The 24,197-nt window shown below is 44.5% G+C and overlaps 1 protein-coding gene across 6 annotated transcripts in view; it reads left to right on the plus strand.

The window, feature by feature from the left end:
* The window catches only part of EML1 (EMAP like 1), a 338,018-nt gene that overhangs the window by 140,918 nt on the left and 172,903 nt on the right, over window positions 1-24,197 (plus strand). For all 6 annotated transcript variants that reach the window (XM_090034008.1, XM_090034006.1, XM_090034003.1 and 3 more), the window contains 8 exons: window positions 59-188; window positions 4,912-5,061; window positions 8,721-8,790; window positions 12,824-12,934; window positions 15,521-15,616; window positions 16,635-16,769; window positions 20,735-20,834; window positions 22,434-22,588. In XM_090034008.1, the coding sequence (XP_089890134.1) occupies window positions 59-188; window positions 4,912-5,061; window positions 8,721-8,790; window positions 12,824-12,934; window positions 15,521-15,616; window positions 16,635-16,769; window positions 20,735-20,834; window positions 22,434-22,588 (947 nt within the window). The remainder of the gene's footprint in view (window positions 1-58; window positions 189-4,911; window positions 5,062-8,720; window positions 8,791-12,823; window positions 12,935-15,520; window positions 15,617-16,634; window positions 16,770-20,734; window positions 20,835-22,433; window positions 22,589-24,197) is intronic.

Genomic DNA, 24,197 nt, shown 5'->3' on the forward strand with positions numbered 1-24,197 from the left:
CTAGAATTATACACTGTTGTGTGTATATGTAACTCTAAACTTTTCTGATCTTTTATAGAGGAAGGATATGTAAAAATGTTTCTTCGTGGACGTCCTGTTACCATGTACATGCCCAAAGATCAAGTGGAATCTTACAATTTGGAAGCAAAAGTAGAACTACCAGCCAAGAGGCTTAAACTGGAATGGGTGTATCCTTTTCATGTTAGAGCATTAATAGAAATCATTAGTTTTGTAATGATTTGCATTAAAATTTAGTTCTGAAATGTATTTAGTAAAGTTAGTCATGTTATTGAATGAGTTTCATTCATGAAGTCTTCACCTCAAATAGGTGTTGAGGTTGCTGCTTCAGACTTTATGCAAAATAGTAGAGCAACTCAAGGAGATTTTGCTTAAATGTTGCCTGAAGGTTATGTTTTAAGCATGTTAATTATTGTAAGTTTAATTAGGAGTGTTGTAATGAACTGTGATTACTAATTCTGTCATACACAAAATCTTTTCTGATGCATATCGGTAATATTGTAGTTTTTCATACTGTATTTTTAAAAAATGCATAGCATTGTCTCCTTGAAGAGTGCTGTAATTAATTACAGTAAAAGGATAACATTAAGAGTCATATTCCTGTAATTTAGAAAATACTTACGATGATAGAAATGAAGATCTATCTTTAAAGAAAAGATTGGAGCCTAAAGTTACATTTTTTAAACTACTTTTAGTTACTATACGTTGCTTTATCTTTCAGAAGCACTGACAAATAAGCAGTTGCCAATAACCTCAGTGAGTGCTAAATGCAATTATATATAATCTTGACTTTGGGGTGCGGGGAGAAGGAGACAAGAATCCCATAATTTACAAGATGAGTCTTGGGAGGCCAAGGATCTTTATTTTTTATAAGACACATTTTCCCTAGGCCCTTCCTATTTTAAATACAGCGTACAGAAGTTTACTGGAGAAGCAGCAGCAACAATTTGGCATTTGTATGATTCTGGTATATGTTTTGTCCTGGATAAAACATAAGGATAAAAAGATTTGTTTATCTTGAAATCTGTGTAATCGTTGGACTAAGATTTGTTCTTTGTAAAACCTGTCTTTTTAAGAAGAGGCTTTTATCACAACAATAAAACTTTGTGTTTGCCTTGTCTTTGAAAAAATAACGCAGACCACATATAGCCTTTTTCAAAATTATATAAATAGAACTGCCTATGGTTTTGAAATGTAAATGTTCCCAATTCTCCTCTCTTTTTCCCAATGACAGATTTAGTACAACGGTTTTCACTTGCTTGTATTGCTGTTAGACCAGTGGTGCACAGCAATGCTGTGTCACCAGTCTCCCACCACCAGATTTCCAGACCAATTGTGAGCTTTGCAGACTGGATGACATGGCTCTGCAGCCCAGATCACGCTTGCCCAGGGTTGTGCCATGGCAGTATCCACTGTGCCAGGTTAGGTCAGCGTGCATAATAATGCCATGACCAGTTGTGGCATACAGGGTCAAGATAGCACATCGAGTTGCACAGGTGTGCTGGATTGCATTGGTGGACAAATCTTTCCAGGTACAAAGGTCCTAACATTCCAGGTACAAAGGTCATTTTTGAAGCACTGAAGTGCTATAGCTCTGGCACTAAGGGATGGGAATGAGCACTTAGCCCAGCAAACATTGAAATGGGCAAGTTGAAGGGGTGTACTTCCACCCACACTTTGCGGGCTCCAGGGACTCAATGACTTGTAGCTAGAGGGGTTTTCAGCTTTCTGTTTTCTCTTCTCTCCTAAACATGAGTTCAGCCTGTATTTGACTGCTCTGCAGTGTGTTCAGCTAACTTGAGATTCCTGGGAGGGTGGAGGAGTCCTTCTACTCACAGTTTTGGGTTCCCAGAGGTCAGGGAGGTATGATGTGGAGTGAAGGGTAAGTAGGGATTGAGAGCATAGCTGGGGGTTAGATGGCTTTTACTGACCAGACAATATAGGGGCACTGATTGATTAAAAAGTGACAGCAAAAGGGGAAAAAGGGAGCAGTACAGTTTGGTCCATGTACCATAGCAGGGAGCAATGCATTGTGAGATACCTGAAGGACTGATTAGACCCATGTCACACAATGTTTGGTGTTGATGCATAACATTGATCCAGTTTAGAGTAACCAGTTCAAAAAAGCGCTTGATTTTCCAGGCACATTTTGAACCATTCCAGGCCACTTTAACCTGGTTTAACAGGTTGCTTTGTCTGCTTCAGGCTTAAACTTAATTTAAATCCATCTAAGTGCTATGTGTGATCAAACCCACTGCAGTATTGAAGCTTGAGAAGGACTTTGAATGTGACATCTTCTCAGCTTTTGATGGAGAACTCAGCCTGTCAAATGAGCTGGGGAGACTGCATGAATATTCTTGGTAGAAAATCTGAGACATGGACAGTGAAGGCTGATATTAATACAGTGTTGAAGCTTGCATTGGTTTTAATACTTCGTAAGAAATAAGTAGGATATGATAATAAGTAGGAAAGCTATATGTTACAAGTGTTGCGTAGGGAAAAATGTGCATATCAAGGAGGAAGTTGTTGGAGACTTCTGACAAGAATGGTTTTAGTGGAATGTCAGGGGTTGGAGTAGGATTGGAGAGGGCTTGGGATGGTATTAAAGAGAGGAGCTCCAGACAGCAGTTGTAAATGAGTGTTCACTAATCTTACAGATGAAAGGAAGAGGTGAGATGAGACAGTAGTTGGAGAAATGAGCTCCAGGATGGATTTTTAAAGGCAGAAAAAACTAAGAGCTTGATTTATGATACACTGGTATAAACAAGAAGTGGACACACAAGGAAAACCCCTACACTAGTATAACCTACCCGAATCTAGTGCAATATTACCAAAGAAAAATCAGGGGTTAAACTATGCTAGTGTAAGTTAAGCTGGAAGAAAGTGCCATGTGTCCCAAGCTGTTTTGGGGTAGACATTTTTGATAGGAAGAAAGGACCTCCTCTTCTGCCATTAAGAGATGAAGTGCTGTCACAGCATCTGTTGTAAATTAGCAACCTTGGTCATCTCTTCACTCCAGATCCCATTGTAATTTACACCAATCTACAAAACCAATGATAATTACACCTGAGCAAATATATCATGCTCAGGACCCAAGACATGCTGATATTGTGAGGGGAAAGACTCATAGGAAAGTGACAAGTTAAGAAAAAGTTAAAGGAAGGTAGGAGACTGGGCACAAGGGAAATTAGAATATATGTTTGACCCCTGGGGTCATTGAAGGGTAGAGGAAGAAAGTAGAAGAGAAAGTTCTGCATCTATGAGAGGAGAAAGAGGGAGATAGGGCTGTACAAGGAAAAGGGGGAAGAGAAAATGAGCTAGAGCATAAGGAAGGCCACCTTCCATTTTTCTAATTCCTCTTAGAAGAAATTGGTAAGTTCCTCTTCAGAGGGTGAAGTAGAGGTGGGTGAATGATACTGAAGTCCTGGGATTCAAGTTGGAGAAGCAGATTGCTTAGCTAGGAAGATAAGGAAGAACTGAAGGAGAAAACAAATTTGCAGTTAGTCAGCCTGCCATAGGATTTCTGCCAGAGACACTCCACAGTGTCTGTCAGATACTCTGGCACAGGAATGGAGGAAATAGATGCTGGATCTGAGCCAGGGCCGGAAGTTGGCTAGGCCTTGTGGTGGGGGGTGGGGGAGGCAAAAGAGTCAAGATGGAGGAAAGTATAATATTGAGAAAATCCACAAATGTATCAGTGGATAGGAGGAAAAGGTTGGAGAAGATTGAGAGCAGATGAGAAGTATCGACTGAAAGTGACGATATGTTAGTGATGGTGTTGATCTGAAAGAGATTCTGTGGTGGTCTGAGAGAGAGAACTTAACACAGAGAGATTCAAGAGAACAAGGAATGGTTGGTGATGGCCAGTCAAAGAGAAATGTCCCTTTTAGTGAGTGGGAGATTTGAAACAAGGGATATGCAACAAACAAAAAGGAATTTTGGCTGGAGATCTAAAGGTTGGATTCTTCAATCCAAATTTTGGTGCCTAAATACAAGTGGTTTAAGGTTGTTGGAGTTTTTTTTCAGAACTTCAGAGCAGCCATTAGTCCTGTTGAAGTCAAAGGTTGCTGTAGGTACTCAGTTCCTTTTTGGTAAATGAGGAAAGCTTTTATCTAGGTACCTGTCAGTGAAGCACCTGTTTGAAAATGTTGGCCTTCCATTCTACGTCATGTCAATGTAAAGTTTAAGAGCAGGATCAAGCTTCCATTACCATAGTGAATAATGCATGGAGGTCTTGTTAATGCTGTCAAATAGGATTTCTCAGTCTTTTTATATCATAGAACTTTTCTCTAGTAATCAATTGGGAATCCCTTCCCATACTGGAGGGGACCTTTCTGAGACATCGCTCCCATACTGGCAGTTGAGGGTGGAACTCCTAGTACAAACTAGCAGCAAAATCTGGACTGTTGTGTTTTACATGCTGTACCCAGTATATTAAAATGTATGATGCAACCTTTTATAATTTGAGATCCAATCTGCTTGGTAATGACTAGTGTAATGGAATCAGTGATCCCAAACAAAGGATAATGCAATCAATCCTAATATGTAGTTGGATGTACTGAATGACCTACCAGAGTTCTCTTCCAACCCAACTATTATTCAATAGGAAGCACACTTGAAACAAAACAGGTATTGTTCTAGCCTGAAACTTGCAAAAATGTCAAATGTTAGCTAAGAAAGTATCTGTAAAATCCTGCAACAGTCTCTATTACAGTACATTGTTTGATTGTTTGTGTGCCTTGCTTGCACATTTTTAGGGACTTGCAAATTGGGGGGTATTTTAGCACTTTTACTGTACAGTTGGGTCTACAATATTTTCATGCTTCTATGATATCTTCTCAGATTGTTAATTCCTAATAAACAGTGTTATTTCCATCTTAACAAGCATGCTAGCTACGGGTATAGGGGTCGGGACTGTCGCAATAACCTGTACCTGCTTCCGACAGGTGAAACTGTATATTTCATTGCTTCAGTTGTTGTGTTGTATAATGTTGAAGAACAACTTCAGAGACATTACACTGGTCACAATGATGATGTGAAGTGGTAAGTGTTCACAATACAGATATTTTTCATAAGAATTTAATCTGAGAAGCTACTTAAGCTAGTATGGTTTTCTCTCTCTCTCTCTTTTTTTTTTTTTAAGCTCTAATTCTAGTAAATTAACCATTGAGTCAGTGGTGGCCAGCCTGTTTGGCAGGTGTGTCTAAAGTGAAGCCCTGTGCCATCACTGAGTGCCACTTGGATGCCCCCCCCACATCCTCCACCTCACTTGATCAGCAAATTTACACACCCTGCAGTCGTCCCTTCATTTCACTGCATAGATAAACATTAAGGGCACATCCAGACAAGCATACATGGGGCCCCCTGGCCCCATCTCCCACCTGCCCCCTTATCCCTCTCCTCCCCCATAGCTGCCCTGCCCAGCCCCAGCATCCTGGCCATAAAAAAAAAAAAAAAAAAGCCCTGTACTCACTAGCAGTAGCAGCTGCTGTCAGAGTCGCTGGGGCCCTGTGGCAGAGCCCCCCCACACAACGGGGGGCAGTGGGAACTGGCTCTGGCTGCCTGGCACCTGCACTGCCACTGCCCCATCGTGAGTGTGTGGCCTCGGTTGGCAGGGCTCCCCATGCTGTCACCTGGGGCCTAGCACCACTCAGCCTGAGCAGCCCCAGCTGCCTGACAGCACACGGGCCACACCTGTGCCATGGGGCAGTGCAAGTGCAGGTGTCACGTGGCCGGGGCCAGTCCCTGCTGCCCCGTGCTGTGCGGGGCAGGGCTCTGCCACAAGGCCCCAGTGACCCCAACTGCTGGTGAGTGCAGAGCTTTCTTAAATTTGTTTTTATTGCCAGGATTCTGGGGCCAGGTGGGGTAGTGATCGTGGTGGGGAGACTTGGGGGGCAGGTATGGTCCCCTCTCCCTCCTCCAGCGCCCCCCCTCCTTCTCCTACTTACCAGCCAGGAAGCCCCAGTGTACCCAACAGCAGCTGCTATTGCCAGTGAGTGTTGTGGGGCTTTTTTTTTTTTTTTTTTTTTTAAAGTGCTGGGAGGCTGGCGCCAGGTGGGGCAGCCTTTGGAGGTCTGGGGGTGCAAGCAGGGGTGGTGCTGAGCAGGGCAGTAACCCAGGGGGAGAAGCAAAAATGGGGGGCATGTGGGCCTTGCAGGGGAGGGTGGTAGACCCTTGCACGGGCCATGTGGCCCCTGTTGGGGAGGCTGTGAGCCCTGTGGGGGGGGCAGTCCATGAGCTGTGGAGGGGGCTGCACCCCACAGCCCTGCATCCCTCCACAGCCACCCACATCTCCACCACCCCCAGCACATACCCTGCATACCCACCTGCCAGACAGGATGAGGCCTGCTGGCAGGAGCTGTGGCTGCAGGGGCAGCTGTCCCCACATTCTGGTTACTGAAGGGGTCAGGGGGAGCTCTAACTGGTCTGTGGAAAGAAAACCAAAGGAAAACGGGCAAAAACATATAGGTATTTAGAATTCATTTTATTATGATGATAGAGACACAGATAGGTTTCCAAATTGCTTTAACACTGCAGATATATCAATACAACATTGCCCAACTGATTACTGTCTCTCTGTCTGTATATATAGTAGTCTTCCATTTTAATTGTGGAGCAACGTGGATTTCAGGGTATTTTACAGAGTGACTTTGAGATTTTTTTTTTTTATCAGGGATTTTTCAGTTTTCAAATAGGGAACACCAGAATTCCTGCTATGGAGGCAAGTGGCAGGACCCAGGCAGAGAAGCCTGCTCAAAACTGGCACCTTGGACCCAGCTGCAGGTGGCCTACCAGTTAGGGATAAGGAGGACATGCTTTAACAGTTCAAAGCAGGTCACCACACTGGGAACACCTTCTGAGCAATAGCTGCTCAGATGGCCAGGTAGGGTCACACATGGCAGTAGTGCCTCACAAAGGCCAACTCTTCAGCCACAGTCCACTGGCAGCTGGCCCAGAGGGGCAGATACCTCTACTGGCTGTGCAGTCCCCATCCGGGTCTGGCAGGTGCGCAGCACGTCACAGCCAGGCAGCAGCCCCTACTACCAGACCGCTGCAGTGGGTAAAGGGTCTAGGGAACTCTCAGGGCTGCTTCAGCAGTCAGGCTGGCACAAGGGGTAGTGTCCCCAGGTATCAATTGGCTGGGCCCCAGAAGCTCCTGAGAGCGAGTAGCCCTGAGCTACTTGTCAGGGCAGCTTTTTGTACTGCTGGGCACAGGACAGGGCAGCTTTTTACACTGCTGGGGTCAGCACAGGTGCTGACTTTAGCTCTCCCTGCCTGCAGATCCAGGAGGAGCCAGACAGGGTTATTTTGCCCCAAGTAGCACAACTTGCACCACATGGAAGTGCGTGTCCGGGCACATGTGCTGAGGCAAAAAGCCCCAGCTCAGATTTGCACAGCTTCTATCTGAACTGCTGCAAGTGCATGTGCTTGCATGTGTGGATGTGCCCTAAGAGGCTTGCTAACGTTTTGAATTTTCTTCTAAAGATCGCTTTCTAATCCATATACAACCATTACTTGGTTTGGAACAAAAGGTTCATGAATACAGCATTCTGGTTTTCTTTGTTTTGTTCCTGTGATGTGTTTTTTGCATATGTAGAAAAGATGGAAAACCTAGAAGTTTGAGTTTGTTCTTAAATGCCTGCTTAACTTCATTTGAGGTTTTATGGTCTCTCTTGCCATATTGACCCCAAATCTTAAAGATACATTTTTAAGAACATCATTTGTTTGTTCTTAAGCTTTCTGTTACCATTCATAGTCATGCTCAAATTTACTTTTGTCCTTCCTTCTGAAGTAGGCTTCAGTGTTGCATTGTGAACTAGGTTAAGCATGATGAAATCCATTCGTCATTATGCAAAGATATAAGTGGACTAATAATCAAAGCTAGGTTCAACTTAACTGTTCAGCACCATCAGAATGTTACATAAAACTGAGCTCTCTACATAACCTAGTTGTTTTACAATGAGACTAGCATTTTGGTTCCTTCACATTTTCTGTCTCTAAACTCTCTACTCCTAAAATATTTCAAAGCATTCAGGTATATTAGAAAGTGGATGATGTTCTTTAATATAAAGCCAACTAAATTTCTTATGCCAAAATTAATTTTGCCTTATGTTCTGCTACTAAGTGGGCAGCAGCTAATGTGAAAGAAGAATTAACTCGATACTAGCAGCATGGCTTGCTTTCTTCTGTACATTACATTAAAACAACTTTTCAGTTTATTTTTTGCTACCCTAATGATTGTTGATTACCTTTTGATTCTCCGGGTTGCTGATTCTAGGCACGAAAAGGTGCACTTTAGTTCTGGATCATTATTTTCTGAGTGACCTAATTTTTACCTTTTGAGAATTTTGAAGAGGCTAACAATAGTTCATTTTTATTACATTTAGGATTAGTATCCAATCTCGTGCTCTGGAAAAGTTCTAAGTAAAACTGGACTGCTGTCCTGTATGTTATTAGGTGGGCATAAAAAAATCACTAACTGGCACTATCTTGCTGAGTTGTTATGGGGAAAATAAGGGGAAAAATAGCATAAATGTAGTTGTCTATATTGTATTAATATATGTTTTTAGCTGTTATATTTTGAGGATGCATAATACTTTGTGACTAAAGTAATAATGCTAAGACATCTGATTATTTTAGCTTGCATAAAATGTTCCATCAATGCTTTAAATGTGAGGTGTGACAGTACTTTTTATTTCTAGCCTAGCTGTCCATCCTGATAGGATCACCATAGCAACAGGTCAGGTTGCAGGAACATCTAAGGATGGAAAAGTGAGTATACTGTTTTTTTAATAATATTTCATAAGAGTATGTCTTTGTTCTCGCCATGGTTGCAGAAGAGAGAAGCTTCTTTTGTGCTGCAATTAAGCCTCTCTTGAATTTAAAAGAAGTAAAAATGCAAGATCTGTGTTCTTCCTTATTGTACTGTGCCAAGATTAGCTAGTAGTAGTATCAAGTTCAATCTGTGGCTTCTCATGCTGCCTGACTCTCTAGCTCTGTTCCATATGGTAGAGGCATAACTAGGCAGTTTTGTGCCTTGGGTGGGCATAGGTGCATGGGGATGTGGTGGTGATGGCAGTGGCCAGGCCTGCAATGCAGTGGCTGCTGTTTTTGCACCTAGAGGCATAACAAGGCAGTCAGGTGCCCTGGGCAGCTGTGACAGATGGGGGCAGTGGCAACTTCCAGCCGCCATCTTGCTGCCAAAACAATTGTGTGGCTGTAGTGACCCAAGTCAGTGTCTGGGGCAGCTGTTCCAGTCACCCTGCTACTGTGTGCACCCCCTGACCATCACCTAAGTTGGTGCCCAAGGCTGGTGCCTCAGTTTCTCCCTTTTAATTACACCAGTGCTATATAAATTCTAGGAGGTTTGAAAGAGAGGCTCTGGAGAAGAAATGGGAGCATGCTATGATCAAGAGGAATCTGTAAAAGGATAAGAATGGGAGGATCATGGAGGGCAGAGGAGAGTGGTGATTTCTGTTTGGATGAGTCGTACAGTACATGCAACTGACCATTGTGACCAGCTGTTGAACAGAAAACACTACACCATGCTACTTAGCAGCATCTAATTAATTGAGTCTGCTGGAACATGGTAATTGCCACGCTCCAGCCAGCCTCTGTGTCTTGTGTGTCAGCGTCCCCACGCTTCAAAATGCTGGGGTGCTTTAACTAAAGCTTGGTCAACAAGCTTTAGATAACATACCCCCCCTTATCCCCACCATTTTGAAGTGTGGGGATGCTAGTGCATGAGGGCTAGGGACAGAAGGTGCACATAAACTGGTTTAAGTTACAGACTAGTTAGGGGGGGACCAGCAGACACTACCCAAGCACTACCAGGAGTGACCAGGAATATTGGTCACAAGCTGGCAGAGGGTAGATTCAGGCTAGACATCAGGAGGTGCTACTTCACTGTCAGGGCGGCTAGGATCTGGAACCAACTTCCAAGAGAAGTGGCGCTGGCTCCTACCCTGGGGGTCTTTAAGAGGAGGCTAGATGTATACCTTGCTGGGGTCGTTTGACCCCAGTATTCTTTCCTGCCATGTCAGGGGGTTGGACTAGATCTACTCAGGTCCCTTCCAACCCTAGAAACTATGAAACTAAGTGATCAGAAACTGGTTTAAACCTGTAACAAAACATAAGTTCAGTGCACATAAACCGGTTTCAAAATAGGTGAAACTGGTTTAAGATAAACTTGGCTGAATATAGTATCAGACTTAACTGATTTGGGTCAAACCAGTTTACGCAACTTCTGTCCCAAGCTCCTTCCTGATTTTAAGTTAAACCAGAGTCCCCCAGCATTCCAGATGCTTTGCAGCTCTGGGCAAAGCTGTGCTCTGTTCCAGAGAGCTTGGCTGGACCCTCCCCTCTGCTCTCTAGCCTGAGCAGGAGTGGGAGCATGGCCAGATACATGGCCCCCTGAGGCAAAGGGAGCAGGGAGGGGGTTTATTCCCTCACCCTTCTACTGGGAGACTGCAGCCCCAGTCAGCCATTCTCCCTCTCCCCATTCCAGTGGCAGGGGAAGCTGAGCTGTCCTGAGAGTGCTGCTGAGGGTGGAGGCAAAAGGGCCAGCCCAGGCTGGACCACTGGGGCTGGGCCCTTCTCAGTGGGCTGCAGCCCAGGCTGGAGCCATGGGGGCCGCGCGGCTCCCTGCACCCAAGCCAGGTGTCTGTCATGGAGTCCCAGCCAGCTGCAAAGGGTGCCGCAGTGCTGGTCCACGGGGGCAGCACCCTTCCCAGCCTGCTGCGGATCTGTGACTGCCTGGCCCAGCAAGATGGGTGAGAACTGGCTGGGGAGCTTTCTGGGCCAGCTCAAGCCCAGCAGCTACCACTGTGCCCCTGTCTTGTGCAGTACTCTGGGCTGCAGGCGCACAACCAGCTTCAGGCTGGTGAGAGCCATGGGGGCTATTCTGCCCTCCTCGCCTCCAGCTGTTGCTGCTGCAGCTGCACTGGATGTGGGGAGCAGGAAGCTTCAGCTTCAGCTTCTTCCCAATACACGGAGCTCTTGCTCCTGCTCCCAGATGCCTTGGAAGGTGGAGGGTGTCTGGGGCTGCAGCCAAAGCTCCACGCACAGGGCAGAAACCGCCAGGCCCAGCAGGACTATTTTTCTCCATTCACCTCCAGCTGTGGCTCCTGTTCCTGCCTCAGGGTGCAGATCCGCTTAGGGCTGCAGGAGTTTCCTTCAGCTTGGTGGCTTCAACCTGAGCTGGGCTGAAGTGGCTAGGCTAAAGGAAGCTCCCCCTGCTCCAAGTAGCACTGTGTGGTGCAGCAGGAGCCATAGTTTATTCCCTAGCCTTTATTCCTTCCAGCCTTGTGGCTGCTGCCAAAGGAAAGGGAGGGCTGCTGTAGGGGACCCCCTTCACCTCCCCAGCATTGAAGCCTGAGCCACTGCAGGCATATGCCTGCATTTCCAGAATTAAACGTGAATGCATGTACACTTTCAAATCAGTTCAGACTAACCTGCAAAGATTGAATCAATTCAGGCTCCAGTTTTTGAATGTCTTTTTCTAAACCAGGTTCACTGGGTGCTGTAATTAGAGAGGCTCTGAGAGTTGCTCTAATTATAGACCCCTCCATAGGCGACTGGTAGAGGGGACATGGGGGGGCATGTGCCCCCCCTAAAATTGGCCCCCAAAAGTGCTGGGGGGCCCTTTGCACCCCAACTTGGCACTGCCCTGGACGGGGCCAGATGTGGAGCAGATCCCTACCAGCCCAATTGTACAGCCAGGGACATTTTTTAAATGTTCTGGTTTTCTACCCAGCCCCGCCCTCCCTGACAGCACTCTGGAGCCCAGACCATCAGAGAGCGCTCCGACCAACCAGAGTGCTGCCCCGCCTCCCTCCCCTGCACGGCCCCTACCTACCTGTAAAGAGCGTGTTCTGATCCCCCAGCAGAGGTTCTGTTCCTGCTGCTGGGAGACAGGTAAGCCTGGGGCTCTTACGGGGGGAAGGGAGAGTGGCCCAGGGAGGAGTGGGGGGAGGTAGTGGTGTGCTGTGCCCCCCCAGACATAGGAGGCACCAGTCACCCATGCCCTCCCCAGCATGTGTAACACACCCCAAGATTCTGTCCCTTGAACTTTGTTTTTGTGACTGTGTGACTTCATTAGTGACCTGAGGAAGGGCATATTTTATGCCCAGAAAGGTAGTTTGTTCCAAATACATAGTTGAGTCCAATGACATTACCAAACAGACCTGCTTCTTTTGTAAGATTTTTTTAAAGATATTTATTTATGGATTATAATTGATAAGAGACCAAAGGTAATGGCTGCTAATCTTTCTCAGGCACTGGAACTTTCATTTTCCTCTCCTTCTCCATCTTGCACACACATGTGTACATGCACACGCACATGTGTACATGCACTGCAGAGTTTGGTTTTTATTGCATAGATTGAACAAATTTTGTGCTACTGTTCCCATCTGCCTTCACATGATGCTTTAAATCACCATACATTTACAAGGACTGCCCTCTAGTGGATTTAAGAAGTACTTCTGTCTTCATGATATTTGTTATTACCACATATGGTGGTTAGAAGACCATTTAAAAATGTAAATTTGATTTGGAAATAATTCTGTTTTGGTGGTTTCCATATACCAGATTGATTATTTTAGGTTGAAAAAAATTGGTTATGATCACTGTTGTAAGAAGGGAGACTGATGATAAGATTCTTCTCCATAAAACAATTTTATGCAGTTGAACTGAAATGGGTTGTCAGGTATTTTCCAGTTTTAAAAATGAAGATGATCTTTACATTTTTTTTAAATGAAGATCTTTACAGAGATGGTCTCAGCTGCTGTTTCAATTTGTTTTACAGCAATTACCACCCCACGTACGTGTTTGGGATTCTGTTACTTTGAATACTCTCCATGTCATCGGAATGGGTTTTTTTGACCGTGCTGTCACCTGTATCGCTTTTTCTAAATCTGTAAGTAAATGCATGCTTTCATCAAATTTGTGTGCCAAACATAATGAAGCTATTTTAAGTTAAACTCTTCCTGATGGATTTGATGGCCAATCAGGCAGATGGAGCCCATGTGATACCTAGACTTCTATGCTAGTCTCATCACAGAACTCTTACGTACTTTTAAGCTTCCTGCTCTCATTATTTTCTCATTATTTTCTCTCTCTCGCATATTTTTTTGGGCATAGACTCCCTGTCTTCTGTCTTTTCACAGGGATGAGATCTTGTAGCCTAACTTCCCTAACCCAATTGCAACAGTTCTGACCTTCCCACAGCTTACAAATATCCCAGAGTTCCACAATGTGGATACCCTGGTATTCAGTTTACCTCTTCATAAAGAAAGCAAACAAACACACTAGCTTTCCAAGTGGTTAGAAGACTTATTTACTCTTTACCTAGCAAAATAAATGTACAGGTCTAAATAAATAACACATACCTATGTGCAGTCTCCAGTCTGTGGTACTTTATCACTCTTGCATATTCTTTGGGTTTAGTTTAAGGCATTCTAGTGAGTCCAGGTTCCTCCTTTTTTCTCTTGCCCATCCCAGACAAGTTTTGCCTTCCAGAATAAGGAGTTGCTCCTTTCAACAAATTTTCTTCTATACTTTTTTCTAAAAAGGTGAGAGTTGTTTTTATAAAAGCCAGTTCTCTTTATCACATGGTACTAAATTTGACTGATTGACAGTCAAATTTGTCTGCCTTTGCTTAGTTAACTTCTAAACTTAGAACTCAGACTAGAAAAACTAATTTGCCTTTGTAATAGCCAGCTCTTATTCCAAGGAATGTGAATAGAGAACCATTGAGGATTAACAGTCCTCTTCTGTAGGAATACACCGATAAAGATTTTTTGGGCTGATACCAATGGCCGATTTATTGACCAGCCACATTGGTTGATCCCGATTCGATTGCCAATATGCAGCCTGGCAGCTTGGAGAGCAGCATCCAGCTGGTAAGTGTGTGTGAGGACAGGGGCCTGGGAGTGGGAAGGGGCATGCAGAGGGAGCAGATCGAGACCCCCATGGTGAGGGAAGGTGTGGGGCTGGGGCAGGGCAGGACGCAGGATGATGCTGGTGGCTTAAGCAGGGCGCATGGTGGGGGTGGCTCCCACCGCTTCACTCACCCCAGGGGAGGCATGGGGGGGCATGTGTCCCCTAGATCTGTGCGGGCAAGGGTGGGCTGCCACTACATGCTTATGGGGTGTGCTGGCCTCCTTCAGCAGCTGTGCTCGGGTGGGCCTGGCAGTGGTGGTGTTGGGAGGGTGGGTTATGGGGTGGGCTAGAGATACCACTACAGCACCCCCATAGTCCCCTTCCCAGTGCTGCTGCTGCCCACCACATCCTGCCTGGCCCAGCCTGATTACAGCTGCAGGGAAGAGCCTGGCGCAGCCCCTAAGCATGAGAATGCAACGGTAGCCTGCCCTTACCATGCACACAGATCTGTGGGGCATATGCCCCCCATGCCTCCCCCGGGGTGCATGTAGTGGCAGGAGCCACTCAGCCCCCCACATGAGCTGCTCACGGCTCTGTCCCACATCTCCCCTGTTGCAGCTGGGCACTGCCTGTCCCTGCCCCCGACTCAGCTGCACTCTTTCCCTCACTGTGGGGCCCTCGATCTGCCCCCCGCTCCCCCCATGCCCCTTCCTTCTCCCGCACAGACTTACCAGCTGGATGCTGCTCTCCATGCTACTGGGCTGCAGCTGTGTGCATACATGTGGCATTTATTGGCGACACTGTCAGCCACATCTGCCAAAAAAAGCCCATTGCCGATAATGTCAATTTTCCTTTAATTGGTGCCAATACGATATGGACTGATTGTATTGGTGCACCTCTACTCTCCTGTTAATTTTGTGTCACCATCCTTTTGAATTTTAGTCCCTCACAGATATAAAGAAAAGTGACAAAAGTCAACCAAGATCCACATTCAAAATTGGTGGACTTAGGTCCCTGTTCAGAGTCCTCAGTATCAAATGGAATTCTTAAGCAGTGCACAGACCAATTCCCCCAATCATCATTCTTGAAACTTTGAGGGATAAATCTTGTTCTAGCCAGGCAAAGCACCATGATTTACTTCAGTTAGATCTATAGGGGACCTATATGTGAGCCGCGAGGATGCTCTGATGCACTAATTACAGCAGAGCAGACTCGATTAATAGAGTCTTCCAGAGTGTGGTAATTATTGCGTTCCAGCAGCCTCCAGAATCTCGTGTATCAGTATCCCTGTGCTTAAAAAGTAGCAGCGGGGACTTTTATTCAAAGCTTGTTTGATGAGCTTTAGATAAATCTCCTCGTTGGCCATTTTTAAGTGTAGGCACACTGATACACGAGACGCTTCGGGCACTTTAATTAGAGTGGCTCTCAGAGCCACTCGAATTAAAGCACCCCCCTGCTTCTATAAATAAATACCCTAGGATTTTTAACTAAGGACTTTAACTGGAAGTTAAATACTGTGCAAGTTAATTAGGCAGGACAATTTAATTACTTTTAGAGGTGTACCGAGGCAGTCTTAAGTTGTTTTTTTTTAAATACATTATTTAGTTTTTTTTTCTTCTAGAATGGAGGAAGCACCGTTTGTTCAGTGGATGACTCAAATGATCATGTGCTTTCTGTATGGGACTGGCAGAAGGAAGAAAAACTGGCAGATGTTAAGGTGTTGCAATAAGATATTTTGTGTACTACTATTTGCTTGTATGTAGATCTGAATTTCTTGCCATATAATTTATTTTTATACTTTTAACATTCTGTGCCTTTTAATTCTCAGTAGTGGTTTCAGATTTAGAAAAGGCAAAGAATAGAAAATGTGCCTAATTTGAATATTTCTTCTTTCTTTTGGAAGTAGCCCAATATCCTTTTCCTTTTTTGCTGTCAGTCTTGCTACAATTCACTAGGAAATTTTAACAAGCAACTCTAGGGATTTATAAGAGACATGCAGAAAAGAAATGCTGTAAGCCAGAGGTGTCCAAGGTATGGCCCTCAGAGCTCCCCGTGGGTCTGGAAATTCGGCAGTATGGAAAGCAGTGGTAGCATTAATTGTCATTCTGGGAGTGGCATTATTGGCTCTGGGAGTTGCAACAGTTAACACTACCACCACCTGACCTGCTACCAAATTTATAGACCTATGGGGAGCCCCACAGGCTGGATCCAGAGTGTGGAGCCATATCATCTGGGCTGTAGGGCTGCTCGCAGGGCTGGAAATTTAGTAGTGGGAGGCATGGCAGCTGCCACAGCTCTAGGAACCACAGCAATTAATGCTGCTACTGCCAAAGTCCAGCCCAGTGTGCCAGATGACATTTCCACACTGGCCGATGAACCAGGCCTGTGCCGCTCATCTGACTGGTGATGCCAAATGAACTGGGTACCGCTGCTGTAAGCTAATGGTAACTTTTACATACTGCCTTGTCCTGACAATATTCCACAGTTTTAAAGGGAGTATTATGTTAACTTTTGATCCTGATTTCAAAATTGGTAAGCCTCATCTAAACTTTAAGATTTTCCATTCAAAGGACTTGTTATTTCATAGTCTCTTTTCAGTTAAAGCAAGGGGAAAAAAGTGGCAGGGAATTTCTCTACTACATACTATAACATGATTTGATTAACAAGAAAACACTTTCAAATGAATCATATTGTATATTAGTTTTTGATACATTGTTTCTCTCTTTCTTTCCAAGTGCTCTAATGAGGCTGTATTTGCTGCAGATTTTCATCCTACAGACACAAATATAATTGTTACTTGTGGAAAATCACACCTTTACTTTTGGACATTAGAAGGCAATGCCCTTATTAAAAAGCAAGGATTATTTGAGGTAAAACAACATGTGTTCTTAACTCTTTACAGTATGCTATACCTATAGTAGTCCAGCTAAATTAAGGTTTAAATGAATCAAAACACCACGTTATTTACACTTGCTGTTTTATCATACTTTATTCTTTATTTTGTATAGTATTTGTATAGCATGATGAAGCTATCCTGGGTGTAGAAATGAATGTAGTTTTCATTTCAGTCCCTACCCTTCTTTTATCATTTTCTCATAATATTTTTTTAAATTCGTTTTGGGTTGAAACTTTCCATATTTGGCCACCTCTCCAAAATAAGTATGTCAGTTTTTAAATGAAAGTTTGAGAGACATCACTGTATTCATGCAAATGACTTAGAATTGAATGGCTTTTTTCTTCATTCTGCTCAGATACATTAATAGGGAGCCATTGATCCTTCTGGATCATGGTGTATGCACGAGAGGTCACCAGGGTCTTTGACAAGTATGCCTAGGTAGGAGTATGAATGATTGGAGGCCGCTCAGACCTTCCATGCTCCCTTTAGACGATTGAGACAGAATCCAAAGGCCAAACCAAATCCGGGCATTTGGTGCCTTGATGGCTGCAGTTGTATTCACATACAGGAATCGAACCCAGATCTCCCGAGTGGTAAACAGGGATTGTACCAGTGAACTACAATAGCGGGTATCAGACATGTACACATACAACTATACAAAAAAGTCCGTGGGCATGCTCTCTGTGTAAAGGGGACAGTGTGCTGAAGAATATTATGTTTAATTTTGTCACTTTTCCCATTTTCATTCCCTTTTTATCCTGTACCTTAGATTAATTATCCTGAAACATAGAATACTAGACAATTATGTCTTTCTAGGATTTTTCATAAACTTAGCTGACACATCTCTTGCTCCTGCATAGATCAACCATTAAGAGTCCACAGGACAGTCTTTAACTCAAATTTGTAACTTCATTCCCAAGCACTGATTGACTGAGATGATGAATACATATGAGACCTGCAAGACTGTTCATTGTAAATAAAGAGTGCTTATATAGCTTCATTGTAAATGAAGAGTGCTTATATAGCTTACTGAGCACTAGTAGTAACTGCCGTTGCTAATTTTGGGTGCTTCTGGCTTCTAGCTGAGTGTCTTGCACAGTGCAGAAACAGAGTATTTAAAAAAAAACAAAACCATAAAAAACCAGTGTCCCCTTCTAACTGTTTGTCTCCATTTCATAGAGTTCATAGACATTAGGGCTGGAAGGGACCTCGGAAGATCATCCAGTCCAACCCCCGAAGGGCAGGGAGTCAGCTGGGGTCATAGGTTCCCAGCAAGATAAGCATCCCATTTACTCTGGAAGGCATTCAATGTAGGTGCTTGAACCACCTCCGATGGCAGGCTGTTCCAGACCTTGGGGGCTCGGACAGTAAAGAAATTCTTCCTTATGTCCAGCCTGAAACGGTCTTGCAGTAGTTTATAACTGTTCGACCTCATCATCCCTTGGAGCGCTTTGGTGAACAAACGTTCCCCCAGATCCTGGTGGTCACCCCTGATAAACTTATAGGTGGCCATCAGATCACACCTGAGCCTGTGCTTTTCCAAGCTGAAGAGCCCCATGGCTCTCAGCCAGTCATCATAAGGTCTGTTTTCCTGACCTCTGATCATGTGCGTGGCTCTCCTCTGGACTCTCTCAAGCTTCTCCACATCCTTTTTGAATTGTGGAGCCCAAAACTGGACACAGTACTCCAGCTGCGGCCTCACCAAGGCTGAGTACAAGGGGAGAATGACATCCTGGGATTTGCTTGAGAAGCATCTATGGATGCAAGCCAGCATTTTGGTCACTTTACTAGCTGCAGCATCACATTGCAGGTTCGTCTTCATTTTGTGGTCAATGATGACCCCCAAGTCTCTTTCTTCCACGTGCTAGCCAGTGTAGCACTGCCAAGCCTATAAGGATGCTGCAGGTTTTTCTTCCCAAGGTGGAGAACCTTGCATTTTTCGGTGTTAAACACCATCAGGTTCTCGTCTGCCCATTTGCTGAGCCTGTCCAGGTCAGCCTGGATTGCCCGCCTGTCTTCTGGTGTCGATGTTTTGCCCCAAAGTTTGGTGTCATGGGCGAATTTGGCCAGTCTGTTTCTGACTCCAATGTCCACATTCATTAATGAAGGTGTTGAACAGTATGGGTCCAAGGACAGAGCCTTTGGGGACCCCACTGGTCACAGGGCATCATGACGATTGACTTCTGTCAGCCACCACCCTCTGGGTGCGACCATGGTGCCAATTTCCCAGCCAGCAGATCATGGTGGACCCAAGGCCACAATTGGCCAGTTTCGCCAAGAGGTGATCATGGGATACCAGATCAAAGGCTTTCTTGAAGTCGAGATATATGACATCAATCTCTTCTCCCTTGTCCAGGTGATAAGTCACCTGGTCATAGAAGGAAATGAGATTGGTTAAGCAAGACCTACCTGCAACAAACCCATGCTGGCTGTCCCTCAGGATGTTGGTGTTGGCCAGTCCATTAAGGATGGCCTCTTTAATAAACTTTTCAAAAATCTTCCCCAGGATAGAAGTCAGGCTGATGTGCCTGTAGTTTGCTGGATCCACTTTCCTCCCTTTCCTGAAGATAGGCACCACATTGGCTTTCTTCCAGTCTTCGAACACTACACCAGAGCGCCAGAAGCTCTCAAAGATCTGTGCCAGGGGCTGGGCTATGATGCTCGCCAAGTCTTTGAGTACCCTGGGGTGTAGATTGTCAGGGCCGGCTGACTTGAAGGTATCCAGCCTCTCAAGGTGTTCCTTCATGAGGTTTGGCATTTATGGAGGGCAGAGGATCTCCCTCACCCGGATCACCCTGTGCCATAGTGGGCATGGGCATCCCATGGGACTGATGAAAGATAGACGCAAAGTACCCATTTAATAGATTGGCTTTTTCCTGGGCATCAGTTGTCCCATCTGGTTCAGCAAGGGTTCAATGTTGCCCTCGGTTTTCCTCCGGCTCCCCACATATCTGAAAAAGGACTTTTTATTGTCCTTGATGCTTGAAGCTAGTTGGAGTTCAGTTGCAGCCTTGTCTTTCCTGGTTTGCTCCCTGCAGGACCGGACCAGTGCAGAATATTTCTCCTTGGAGATGAATCCCATCCTCCATCCTTTGTAGGCCTTTCTTTTTAGCCTCAGGAAGTCTGCCAGATCCCTGGAGAGCCAGGGGGGCTGCTATGCCCTTTTGCTGCCTTTTCTCCGAGATGGAATAGAATTAGCTTGTGCATTTCTTTGGGCCAACAAAAATACAGTATGTACTAGTTGGCTTCTATTTTTTAAATTCTAACTCCTTAAGCAAGCCAGTGTTATGAATACTTTAAAGCTGGCAGTATTTCATATGTCTTAATCTCACTTTATTTTTATTGAATTGTATTTTGATTCTCTATTTTTTTTATTAAAATTCCTATGTATAATAACAGTCGAACAATGGAAAAACCTACCCAGAGAAGTTGTGGAATTTCTTGGTGGCGGTTTTCCAAGAAGACTGTGGATAGACATCTGTCTGGGATGGCTTAGGAACAGGAAATCATGTATCTACACACAGAGTTGGATTATTAGATGATCCTGGTGATCCCTTCCAACCCTATGATTCTGATTTCAGACTCATTTTTAAAGATGGCCTCAATTTGGAACAGCAGTATAATGTGTAGGTTCATCTTTGACATAAATGTCCTCAAAGCACCTTAGCACCACAGAACTTGCACTCTGTTCTTCAACAAATTCTCAAGCTTTGCTGACATAACTTAACTTAATTTCTACAAACCTATAACAGCTTCTGGGGGTGGGTTTCTATGAGGATGGGGAAAGGAAGTAATTACTCTAATAATAATAATACTAAGACTGTATATGTGTAAGTTTAATTAATCTGTGATCTACAACTAAAACAAATTTAATATATACAACTAAAATGAATGAACAGTGTTCTGTTCTGAGAATATACTAATTTTCATACCACACAGAAACAAGAGAAGCCAAAATTTGTCCTGTGTGTGACCTTTTCTGAAAATGGTGATACAATTACAGGAGACTCAAGTGGAAACATTTTAGTTTGGGGAAAAGGTAAGATAAACCAGATTATAAACATGGTTTTGTATGCTACATTGAAATAAGAAGACTTTATTCTAGGAAGTGCTTTGAATTTTTATATAAGAGTATTCACATTTTAGCAAGAATAAACTTGACTTCTCTAGGTCCTTGTACCAAAGCCTAAACAATAGTTGACTGTCCTCATTTGTTTTAGTTCTCTGGTTTTACCACCTGTAAAATTGACAGTACAATATAAAATGCAATTTGCTGTAGAAGTTTAAATTTTAAATTTCCGGTAGCAAGATGAGAATAAAACACGATTTGGATAAAAACAAATGTGTGGTCTCTTATGGGTATTACTGAAAAGTAGAAGTGACGGACAATGTTTTTCTCTTTAATCAAAATAACTGAAAGAAAGTAATGCAATTTCTCTAAAGTTAAAAGTAATGTGGAAAGTAAGACAAACAAGCAAGGCAAGTCTCTTATGATGACCCCTGGCTTTTTTTTTTTTTTAAAGTGTGGCTTAAAAATGATGTTGGCTATGCTTTGTTGGTAAGAGTATATTTGAATAACAGAACCATTAATATATTCTCCTTGTATTTCACAATACATAATGATTCCCTATGATAAGTAAGCTAACAGTTGGGTCTGTGTATAGAGGTTTATGGACCAGATCCATAAAGATTTTTAAGTATCTAGCTGTCACTGGTTTCAATGGGAGTTAGTCACTTAAAATAGGACTTAGGGCACAGACAGAAGTGACAATTTTCACCTAATCTGGCCACAGAAAGTGGTCAATAGCTATGGCCAAACACAAGCGCATGGCTTCAAAGTGCATGACACAGCTTTAAAAATGGCCAATTGAATACAATTTTGAACCCTTGTTGTATTGAGGGGTCAGGGAAGACATTTCAAAACATAGTGTCTTCTGTAACTTCTGTCTCCACTGTCTCCCAGCCTCGAGCTGTTTTCAGAATGGGAGGAGGGAAAGGGAGCAGAGGGAGTTTGGTCTGGGGGTTTTTAGCCCCTGCTGGAGAGTGGGGTAGATGTATTAGAGTGCCCGCCCGCCCAAGGTGGGGGGCTTCCAATTTCATAGATTGATAGATTTCGTAGACATTAGGGCTGGAAGGGACTTCGGAAGATCATCGAGTCCAGCCCCCTGCCCAAAGGGCAGCAAATCAGCTGGGGTCATAGGATCCCAGCAAGATAAGCATCCAATTCACCCACCCAACCCTCCAGCACCAGCAGGGGAATCCCCTAGAATGAGCTCCCTCTGCTCCCTTTCCCCCCTATAATTCTGAAAACAGGGACAGGCTGGGAAAGAGGAGGAGTCATTGTTTGGGGAAACTGGCTGCAGGCTCCCAGCTAGCAGCTAGATTCCCACTCCCCCCTTTGGCCCAGTAGTGAACTTCTATTTGGTTCGGGGGATTGTTGTAACTCCAAATGCTTCCTGCAAAGCATTCTCAGTTACAGTGGGGAGCTGCACTTCTGTCTGCACCCTTACCTTTGTGGGTCTCGGCCTTGTTGTACAAGGATAAATTGTACATTTGGCTCTCCACATAATCCTGCAGTAAAATGAGTAAAAAAAAGATTCAATCAAATAAATATAACATATTTTTTTCATGTACCTAGGTACCAATAGAATAAGCCACGCAGTCCAAGGAGCGCATGAGGGTGGTATTTTTGCACTTTGTATGTTGCGAGATGGCACGCTGGTATCAGGAGGCGGAAAGGACAGAAAACTAATATCTTGGAATGGAAATTATCAAAAACTTCACAAAACTGAGGTGATAGCACTTATATTTAAAGACAGTTCTAAAAGGCAGTCTAAAACGTGACTTATTTCATAGATTTCATAGACATTAGGGCTGGAAGGGACCTCGGGAGATCATCAAGTCCAGCCCCCTGCCCAAAGGGCAGGAAGTCAGCTGGGGTCATAGGATCCCAGCAAGATAAGCATCCAATTTACTCTTGAAGGTGTTCAATGTAGGTGCTTGAACCACCTCCGCTGGCAGACTGTTCCAGACCTCGGGGGCTCGGACAGTAAAGAAATTCTTCCTTATGTCCAGCCTGAAACGGTCTTGCAGGAGTTTGTGACCGTTCGACCTCGTCATCCCTTGGGGCGCTCTGGTGAACAGATGTTCCCCCAGATCCTGGTGTTCACCCCTGATAAACTTATAGGTGGCCATCAGATCACCCCTGAGCCTGCGCTTTTCCAGGCTAAAGAGTCCCGTGGCTCTCAGCCTGTCATCATAAGATCTGTTTTCCTGACCTCTGATCATGCGCGTGGCTCTCGTCTGGACTCTCTCAAGCTTCTCCATATCCTTTTTGAATTGTGCGCCCACTGAAAAGCACACCCTGCCTATATGCCAAATATGGATATAAGGTAGTGAGAGCAGCCCCATTACCATTTTTAAAGAAATAACTCGCACCAGGAATTCCACCATCCAGGATAATGCTATAATCACTGGGTTACAGAGTAAAACTCCCTCCTGCTTACCCTCTTGATTCTTCAACTCCTTGTACTCATTGGCTGCATCCGGATGGGTGCAGCCATGCAATATGTGGTACCACAGACACATCTGTGGTGCCTTGTACTGCACATTCAGTTGTTCTCCACACTGCAGTGAAGCAATACTCAGGGTTTTTTGACCCCCCGTATATCCAGGAGTCAAAAAAACCTGCAGAAAAAAAAGCAGAGTGGCGCACGTGGCGGCAGCATGCACCACCCAAAGCTGGGGCCTGGCCAGCTGGAGCCACACTCAATTGCTAGCCAGGCTCAGTGTGGCAGGATCACTGCTGCAGCAGCCTTGGGAGACCCCCAGAAACCCAAGTAAGGCTGATGGGGCCAGCTCGGTGCTAGCCCCAGCCTCTTCTACCCTACCTAGGGTAACTTGCAACATACCACAGTGTGCATGGCATGGGCATTCCTCAGGGACAACTAGTGGCAGCACCAGGTATCTTGCTGCTACTTGTCCCTGGGGAACAAAACATCTGCACTCATCTGGACGCAACCATTGAGTTATTAATGGCTAAGTGTCTAGTTGGGAGGAGGTATTAAGTCAGATTCCCCAGGGGTCTGTCCTAGGTCTGATATTCTTTCATATCTTCATTGATGATTTGGATGATAGGATCAAGTACAAGCTTAGCAAATTTGCAGAGGATATACAATATAACTGGGTGGAATTGAAGGTACTTTGAAGGTACTATGGAGGGTAGGGCTAGGATCCAGAAGGCCTGGATAGACTAGACCGGGGTTCCCAACGTTTATGTGCCCAAGAGCACTTTCACATTTAAAAGAAAAGGCAGCGGGCGCCAATATGAATATTAAAGTTTAGAATTTAGATCAATCTGATCATCTCATCCATTACTTAAAATTGCATTAGATCTGCAACT

This window comes from Crocodylus siamensis, chromosome 2, assembly GCF_052110815.1.
Source record: "Crocodylus siamensis isolate JL-2025a chromosome 2, ASM5211081v1, whole genome shotgun sequence".
Classification (NCBI taxonomy): Eukaryota; Metazoa; Chordata; order Crocodylia; family Crocodylidae; genus Crocodylus; species Crocodylus siamensis.